Source organism: Drosophila innubila (genome assembly GCF_004354385.1).
Source record: "Drosophila innubila isolate TH190305 chromosome 3R unlocalized genomic scaffold, UK_Dinn_1.0 2_E_3R, whole genome shotgun sequence".
Taxonomy (NCBI): domain Eukaryota; kingdom Metazoa; phylum Arthropoda; class Insecta; order Diptera; family Drosophilidae; genus Drosophila; species Drosophila innubila.
Genome location: NW_022995380.1, coordinates 6,162,341 through 6,172,289, shown reverse-complemented (window position 1 = coordinate 6,172,289; position 9,949 = coordinate 6,162,341). Strand labels below are relative to the sequence as shown.

The following is a 9,949-nucleotide window of genomic DNA, read 5'->3' as shown; positions in this document are numbered from 1 at the left end:
AATAATAAGGCGAAAACTGCGACTAGGCTGTGATTTATGCGATTTGAATGTCGTAGTCGGGCGGCTTTCTGATAAGCCACGCACCCGAAAAGCCGATGGCGTTGGCGCTTATCAAAAGGCGACTGATGTCGTCTGCATTGCAGTTCTACGAATACTTGTACGTGCCTCTGTCCCGGGGGTCTTGTAAAATGCAGTTTCATGTACGAAATGTGAATCATGGCTGCAAACTGACGACGACGCGCCAAAATTGATAAGACAACAAACAAAATCACATGTGAAAGTGGAAAAATCTGAAAAACAACAGACAGAGACAGCCTAGAGGTACAAAATAAAACTGAAAATATAAATAAGACGAAGAATAAAGGTAAGAGTGCAAACACTCGCCAGATAGATTGTGAAACGGAAATGAAACACCTACGCAAATAGTGCAGGCGACTCGTAGACACAGGCGCAAACAAACAACATCCTAATTTAGATAAGAGCCGCCAGGGCAGCGGTAACGGTAACAATAACGGCAGCAGCAGCACCAACAGCAACAGCAACAACAACTACGCTTTATGTTTAAAAGAAAGTAACCGCCGACCGACGCCCGACGACCGCTGCCCGCTGACCATTGCGTGCTCTAATTAATGCACGATGGCGACCCCGTTCCCGAGAGCGAAATCAACCCGAAACGAAGTGCAAACATCGGCAATATCCAGTCGCAGCTTGCAAATGATTCAACCTCTATCTCTAACTCTGCCGTGGCAATGCTCTAGTTTTGCTGTCACCTCGTTGTTCTCGTTCTTCTTGTTGTTGTCTGTGTTGGCCGGGATGCTGTTGGCCGGACCCGGACTCGGACCCGGACCCGTGGCATTGTCGGCACCCATAAAATTGGCATTGTTGTCTATAGCAAACACGCGCACAGTGCGGTCGTAAAACAAAAGACGCTTTTATGGCTCTGCTCATTACGATACACGCAACAGATACCTAACCAGAGACACACCAACAACAACATCAACAACAAGAGCAGGGGTTAAACTCCTATGAGTGCTGGTTGCAGATATTTAAAAGAATGGCATGATATAAAAGATAGCTCTAATCAATGCAATGTTGCCTTCTTTTATTTGAAAAATACAAGACTTAGAATTCATCATGCATAAATGTAAATTTAAATAAAATAAATTCTAACTAAGCTCGAAATTGACTTACCAAGATATAGATGTCCCCCTTAAACCACAACAACCTAATTAAATTAATTCAAATTAAAACTGGTTCTAGTATGACGCACATAAAATTTCAGATATACCACAAAAAAAAAAAAAAAAGAGACACAAGTATATAATTTCTTTTTTGCAATTTTCATTATGATTTAATCATTTTTTCACAGACATTTTCTAAATTTATAAATATATTCATAAAGTGTGCAGAATTCGTTAGAGCACTCCGTTTAGGCCTTACTTAAGGCCTTAAAGTAACAAGTGTGAAACAGGCGATAGTAGACTAGGTCGACTCGGAGATACCTCGTAGGCGAATCTTTGAGATACTTCTACCAATCACTTCTTTCAAAATTGCTACAAATGTTGTCTATGTGATAAAGATTTAGACTATATCCACCACAGACCTACTTCTAATTTTCCAAATTTATCATGACCTTTCTTCTTTTAACTACGTGGTACAAAAAGAGACACGTGTATGCGGATTATAGCCTTTAATGCAAAATAAACAGAAACAGCTCTTAAATTGTATGGCATCGAATTGTTTGCCTGACACATTAGAACATTAAGCATATATTTTACTTTTTGAAATTTGCCAAACAATTAAATACTCACTAATGAGCTGCGATAATTGGGTTAAGTTTAATTTAAATTGAGTGAGATAGAGAGAGAAAGAGTGTGAGATAGAGAGAGCGATATGACGGCGTCAACGTCATTGTTGATTTTTACGTGGCGAAACCAACGAGTCGGCAAAGTATTTTAATTTGTGTGAAAATATTGTACAAACAAATAAATCAGCAATAACAAATAATAAGTATAAAAATAAATATTGTACATTTTATATTGATACGCACACACACACACACACATACACGGACAGATAGATAGATCCAAAACAGTAGCCAAACTTCATTTATCTGTGAAAAGTTGGTCAAAATTGACATTTTTGTAAAGTCACTGCCACACGGCGCATGCGTCGGTCAAATGCTTAAAACAAACAAAAAGCACAACATTTTAAAGTAATATAAACACAAAATCCAAGAGACCAAAAAAAAAAAATGACTAGAAATCAAACAAATATTTTACATTTATATATATAAATGTTTGTCTGTTTATTGGCTGCGTGGGCGCGCGACAACAATTGAAACTAATTAAATAGTTTGAACATGGCTTAGAGACTCGAGAGCCGATACCAAAAGCCGAATTGAATGACACCGAACCAAGCCGAGGCCCAGACACGAACATGTAACCGAATCCAATCCACACTGAACTGAACTGAACTTAACTGACCCGACCCAAAAGTGGCGCGCTTTAAAAGCAAATAAATAAATAGATAAATTACTAAAAGGTAAATAAATACTCGCATTCATTTTTTGGACTGCTGGCTGCGAGTTACTACGAATACTATGAGTACTACGAGTATTTGCTCTACGTCATCAACATCAACATCAACAGCTACAGCTACAACAACATTAATGAGACTTTGGGGAATACAATAAAAATATTAAATATTTAAGCACATTATTAGAACTGCACACAAAAGAGCGCGAACAACATTTGAGTCTGCATTGAAGAACGTGTATCTTTGTGTGTTGTGTGCCTAAAAGATGATATACTTAAATAGTACATATTAACTTAGATGTACAACACATATGAGTAAGTAGTGATTGCTCTGCTCTCTGTTGGTTCTGCACATAGACAGAGCTATATATTAAATACATTTACTCATGCTTTCAAATTCTATTTGCGTGTTTAATTATTTATTTGATTTTAAGACGAACACTTTAATGGTTCGGCAAGTATAAAGTGTCTTTTAAATTTCCTGTCATATCCAAAGTGAGTGAGATAGACAGAGAAAGAGAGTGTGACTGAGAGTGAGAGAAAATCAGAGTGTGACAGGAGATTGACAGATAAAGCTGTTTGTTCAGTGTAATAATTGTTATTATTGTTAGTATAATATCTTACATCCTAAAAAAGATAAATTCATTATTAATTTCTTTTTTTTTTTGTAATTTTCAAGGATTTAATATTTGTCTTTTTAACCAAGGCTGCAAGCCACCAAAATTTTGGTAAAGGTTCGGTTCGATGGTTCGAGCCATAGAGCAAGACTTTAGTTTGGTTCGCAAACCGGTTTATATACCTCCTAAGCCCAAGGTTTGGGTGCAAAAAAGAATTTAGTTTTTTTTTTTGAACCAAATCTTTCATTTAAGAAATGGGCACGGTTCAGTTTCGGGTTCACGGAGTATACAACATCAAATGTTCGGTTCATGATCCGGTTCGGATTGCTTAAAAGCCCTAACCGAACCGGTTCAGCGAGGTTCGGCTCAGAACCGGTTTGAAGCCTTGGTTTTAACACTATAGTGAAATAAATATATCCAACATTCAATATTGTTATTATTAGCAACGGAGATCTTAGAACATTAATAACATGAACTTCACTTTCTATTATAATTCATATGGTACAACTATGATGATATTGTGATTAGGAAAAGTGCATTAATAAGTATATTGTATTAATAGCAAAATATATTTGTTGCCAGGCCTGGTAAAGCTGATTTGAATACTCTAAGAACTTTGATATGACAGACATGTGATATGAATACTCCGACATACGATCGTTGTTAAGACCAACGAACATTGCGATAAACTCTGACAAATGCTCAATGAATTAGTGGGCTTTCATATATTATGAATGTTGGCAAAATACTCGTACTAAAGGCACAAGCGCATTCAGTATGGATTTTCCCGCATTTTCAAATTTCAGGTAACACATAATTGAGCTAAGATTTTCATTGAAAACTCTGTAATGTGGGTCGCAAATTACCGTGACCATAAAACAGTTATGACCGTGATGAGTGAGTACAAACACACGCACACACTCACACTCACACACACACACATACACTCACAGTCACACACATACGTTTGGCACAAAGAGAAAGACACTTTAACAGCGAAAGGGTTAAACGGAATGCACAATGAAAGGCGTCAAGCGAAAATTGCTTAAAGTTTTTATAACCGAAATTAAAATGCGTTTTATCCAAGACCATAAATGGTCGGTCGGTTGGTCGGTCGCTTGGTCGGTCGGTGGTCCAGGAAGTATTCCATAGTGCACGCGTGCAGTTTTGCATCAATGAAATGCATCCCAGGTAGATGGATGATGACGACGCAGCCAGAACTGGGTCACTTTCGCAATGACTTGCCAAAAAAGAAAGAAGCCGTTGCTGCTGCTGCTGACGATTGCTGCTGTCAGTTGCTGCTGCTGCTGCTGCTGTTGCTCGCGACGCCTCGCAACGAATGTGAATGAATGAGTGTGACATTGGCGTACCTTAACCTCAAATGTGCAAGCTTTAAAAAAAGGAAGAAAATAAAACACACACACACACACACATTTGTACTCACACACAAACTGAAATTATTAATGTCTTGCTTCTTTGGAGCAATACATTCATTTTTTGTTGCTGCTGTTGTTGCTGTGGTTGTTGTGGTTGTTGTCAAAAAACCCGTCGACATTCTCTGGCTAAACATAGTGTCTCAGCCGACTGGCGAGGCTCGCCTGGGTTGTGTTGGAGCTCTGCCAGCGCCTGGAGTGTAAGCGGGAGCGAGCGATTATTGATCGCATTAGAGAAAATCGTTAACTGTAACATGGCGTCGCTCACACAACGACAGCAACAGCGACAACGACAGCGACAACGGCAACGGCAACATTCGGCATTAGGGCGCTCAGTGTACGCATGTGTGTGTGAGGCAGCTGCTCCACAGATACAGATACAGATGCATGTACAGATACAGATACAGCTACAGGCACAAGCAGCGCTACAAACACCAACAGGAGGGCGTTGCTCGCTCGTCGCTCGCACACACACACACACATTTGACTCCGCCCATTTGTTGTCTTGGCAACCAGGCGCTGCTCTGTTGATACAAGAGGCCGTTGGCCAATGCGCTTGCGCTGTCAGCGCTGTGTACGTAAGAGAGCCGGAGCCTGTCATTGGCAAGACTGCAGAAGCGGTGGTTAAACGTGTATGCCAGCTGCTGTTGTTGTGTGTGTGAGTGTGTGCGAGTGTGAGACGGGAATAGCAGGCTGAAGGCCATGGGTGAGAGCGAGTCGGCGCTGTATCTGCCGTCAGACTGCTGCTGCTGCTGCTGTTGCTGCCAGCGTCTCAGTCGCTGTCGCTGTCGCTGTCATCGTCATCGTCGGCGGCACTTGAGCGCGGCTCGAACAATATTTGTTGGCAGCAAGCGCAAGCCAAATAGTAGACAAGCGTTCCCCTCTGCAAACAGTCACATTCAAGAGCTCAAGCCAAAGAGACACTCGAGCGGACCAGCAACAGCAACAGCACCGTCAACAGCAACAGCCACAGCCACAGCAACGGCAAACGGCAATAACAGCAGCCTCCATTTGGCTCAGCAGCAACATCAGCAACATCGGCAGCAGCAGCAGCAGCAGCGGCTACAGCGGCAACAGCAACCTCAGACTCAGACTCAGTGGCCAAAAGCAAGCTAACAATTCACGTTCGTGCGTCGGTTCGTTGCGGCGCGGCGCGCATTAAAATAGAGTCATATTTGCCACGTTATTTTATTTCCAAATTTGCACAAGGCATCAGCGGCGCACACAAATAAATTAATCAAAGTGTTTAGCTTCAAGAGGAGCGACAAGTGCACAAACAAATGCCAAAGCCAAACCAACAGCAGCAACTACAACTACAACAGCAGCAGCAACAGCAGCAGCAATTGCTTACAGAATAGAACTTGCAACAGCAACATAAGCCACAACAACAACAAGTGACAAGTGCAGTGCACAAAAATGCAACAAATATTTCAATTAATTAACGCAGTGACAGTGCATTGAACAACAATAACAACAATAATTCATATAAAACAAAAACAAAAGAGAAAACAAAACAGAAAGAGAAAACAAGTTTTTCGGTTTGCCGTTTTTCATTTCTATTAACTTATCGAACGCGTCGTTTGAGCGCGTTGAGAATTTGTTGCATAGATTTTGAACGCAGCGCGTTGAAAAAGCCGGCAACATAACGGCGCAACTATTGAACAGCTTTCTCAAGGGTAGTCCCCACCAGACCACCATAGATATAATGCAAAAGCTGTATGCGGAGCCGCCGCCCAGTGGTGCGCCCGTCAGCATGTCCAGTGCTGGCGGTCCGCCAACTAGTGGCGGTGGTGCGGTGCCGACCAGCAACCACAACAATCCCAATCCCACCTCCAATGGCGGCAGCATGAGTCCGTTGGCGCGCTCCGCTTACACCATGAACAGCATGGGCCTCACAGTCGGTGGCATGTCATCGGTGTCGCCACAAGCCGCGGCCACCTTCGGCTCCAGCGTACTCGACTCGGCGGCAGCGGTGGCAAGTATGAGTGGCAGCATGGGCGCAGCAGCGGCCATGAATTCCATGGGCGGCAACTGCATGACGCCCAGTTCGCTGAGCTATGCAAGCATGGGATCGCCACTGGGCAACATGGGCGGTTGCATGTCCATGTCGGCGGCCAGCATGTCGGCAGCCGGTCTGGGCGCCGGCTACGCTCCCATGCCGTCCGGACAGCGCGACATGGACAACAGTTCGCCGAATTCACGGCGTGGCATCGACAAGCCAACCACATATAGACGGAGCTATACGCATGCCAAGCCGCCATATAGCTACATCTCCCTGATCACGATGGCCATACAGAACAATCCGACACGCATGCTTACTCTGTCGGAGATCTACCAGTTCATCATGGATCTGTTTCCCTTCTATCGGCAGAATCAGCAACGCTGGCAGAATTCCATACGCCACTCGTTGAGCTTCAACGATTGCTTTGTGAAGATTCCCCGCACGCCAGATAAGCCGGGCAAGGGTTCGTTCTGGACACTGCATCCGGACTCGGGCAACATGTTCGAGAACGGTTGCTATCTGCGGAGACAGAAGCGTTTCAAGGACGAGAAGAAGGAGGCAATTCGGCAGCTGCACAAGAGTCCGTCGCACAGCAGCCTGGAGGCGACCAGTCCGGGCAAGAAGGATCACGAGGATTCGCATCACATGCACCATCATCATCACACGAGTCGCCTGGAGCACCATCAGCACCACAAGGAGTCGGGCGGAGGCGGCGGAGTGCCGCTTGCCGGCGTCAATGTCCTCAGCGCAGCGCACAGCAAGGACGCGGAGGCGCTGGCCATGTTGCATGCCAATGCCGAGCTATGCCTCGGCCAGCAGCCACAGCATGTGCCCACGCATCATCACCATCAGCACCATCAGCTGCAGCAGGAGGAGCTGTCGGCGATGATGGCCAATCGCTGTCATCCGTCGCTGATCAGCGACTATCACTCGTCGATGCATCCACTGAAACAGGAGCCATCCGGCTATACGCCTTCCAGCCATCCGTTCTCCATCAATCGCCTGCTGCCCACAGAGTCCAAGGCGGACATTAAAATGTACGACATGAGCCAGTACGCCGGCTACAACGCTCTCAGTCCGCTGACCAACTCACACGCTGCCTTAGGCCAGGACTCCTACTATCAGAGTCTCGGTTATCATGCGCCCGCCGGCACCACGAGCTTGTGACATCATCAGTATCCGCTGGCTTAAGGGCGCGCGGAGCAGATGCTGCGCTTTGGCAGCAGCGGCGGCAGCTCGCATCATCACCAGCAGCAGCAGCAGCAGCAACAGCAGCAACACTTGCAGCAACAGCAGCACCATCAGCAGCAGCAGCAGCAACAGCAACAACAGCAGCAGCAGCAGGCGGCGCAGCAACTGACATCCGCTACAAATACCACAACAAAAGCCAGCAGCAAGCCAGCGGTGGCCGTCAATTACTCACAGAAGCTAGCCGCCACAGTGCAACAGCAGCAGCAGCAGCAACAACAGCAACAGCAACAGCAGCAGCAGCAGCAACAACAACAGCAGCAGCAGCAACATCAGCAGCAGCAACAGCAATTGCTGCATAGCCAACTGTCAGCGGAGCTGCAGGAGGATTCATCAAACATTACCAGCGACCTAAGCGAGGAGCAACTGCAACAACATCAGGCAGCACAGCAGCAGCTCTACAACAACTATCAGCAATATGCGGCTGCTGCCAGTTACCGCAACTGGAATCACAGTTTGACATTCAACAGCGCTGCCGCATTGCAGAATCTGCTGTAGCCCAGCACAAGGCGAGGCTTTGTGTAAGTTTTGAGCCTTCGTCTCGGATTTGGACTCGAACCCGGACAATCCTCAATCTCAGTCAGAGTCTCAGTATCAGTATCAGTATCGATGTCAGTGTCAGTCTTGGCCAGGCCAATTAGCGAGCGGCTGTTCAATGGCTTTTAGCACCTGGGCGCATCCTTTGAGCTCGAGCACGTGAGTAAGAGTAAGAGTTAGAGTTAGAGTCCGGCTCCTCATCCTCCACTTGTAAATAGTCCAATTAACTCTACTGCAAGCACTCAGTCTTTGCTTAGTCTTCGCCTTTATGTTGACGAGTATCTTTTGTTTTTGTTTTTTCGATGTCGTTCTGTTGAGGAATTCAAGAAAAAAGTGATGTAGTTGTAAGTGCAGCAACGGCCACATGTATAATCAATTATGTTAGCCGTTAAGCAAAGATCTTTGTTAACATTTATGTTTGCTATAAGAAACAAAACAAAACAAAACAAGAAATCAAGAAATTCCGTGCCATTTGTTTATCCTCAAAGTAAGCAATAACAATCAAATCGGTTAAAACAAATAATCAGCATTTTAAATGTATGTGAAAAGAGAGAGAGAGAGATAAATTGAGAGAGAGAGTAATGCGGGATTGTGTGTAATGTTCATTTAAAACAAATCCTTTTATCCAAAGGCAATCGAATTCGAATCGCAAATGATCAAAAACCAAAAACTTAATATCCAACAAATGCAAAAAGACCCTTAAGAATCTTCAAATTATTTAACTAAGCAACAAAATTTGGCCATGCATAGGAAACGTCACGTTTTAATTAAACAATTACTTATACGTTATGTATAATTTTTAAACTTATTATATCATTTCTTTTATACAGCAACAATTAATTTTCTGTTATTGTGCGAATTCGCTTAGGCTTAAACATTCTGTAAATAATTAGACTATATGCATATAAATATATATATAGAAATATGTATGTATATTTAATTCTAAGCAAGCTAATATTAAACTTCACACCCAAAAAAGAGAAAATAAAAAAAAACAGTTTTTAAACTAACTTGAGAATTAATCAAATTGTATGCTACACAACATTAATAAATATTGTATAGTATTTAACATTTAATTAGCATAAATAAATACAATACAAATAAAACAGAAAACAACATGATGAAGGAAAAACAAAAACAATGAACGAAAAACTGCAATTATTATTCAATAATTTTTATTAATATTAATTTTATTATTGTGCGTCAACAAAAAATCCAACACACTCTTGCGCATTTTTATATTGAGCTAAGCTAATTGATTAAACTTAATACAAAATGAAATAAATAATAACACAAAACAAAAAATAGTTTAAATATGACAAAACAACAACAACCATGTAAAATACACAAACTAAAATTCATAAATGTCAACAGAATAAAAGTAAAATGTGAATCCAAAATCTAAAGCTAGTTAAAATTAATATTATAAATCATGCAAAAAAATGAAAAAAAAGACTATTTTAATGTTTGAAATATATGAAAAAAAAGAAAAACAGAAATGAAAATATATGATCAATTTGTTTTAACTTTCCATTGACAAAGCAATCAATGCGTTGTCTTTGTTGACTTTAACAA

The 9,949-nt window shown here is 42.7% G+C and overlaps 1 protein-coding gene and 1 long non-coding RNA gene across 2 annotated transcripts; one reads left to right on the top strand and one right to left on the bottom strand.

Annotated features, from left to right (window-relative positions):
• Positions 1-3,576: 3,576 nt before the first annotated feature.
• On the bottom strand, positions 3,577-4,816 carry LOC117791074. Its single transcript, XR_004618018.1, has 2 exons — positions 4,599-4,816; positions 3,577-4,544 (listed from the first exon to the last, which is right to left on the bottom strand). It is a non-coding gene; the product is annotated as an uncharacterized LOC117791074 (long non-coding RNA).
• A 1,187-nt stretch (positions 4,817-6,003) lies between these two features.
• LOC117790957 (protein fork head) lies at positions 6,004-9,672 on the top strand. Its single transcript, XM_034630576.1, is given in 1 exon segment — positions 6,004-9,672. A coding segment is annotated over 1 exon segment (2,043 nt). The 5' UTR covers positions 6,004-6,292; the 3' UTR covers positions 8,336-9,672.
• Positions 9,673-9,949: the final 277 nt, after the last annotated feature.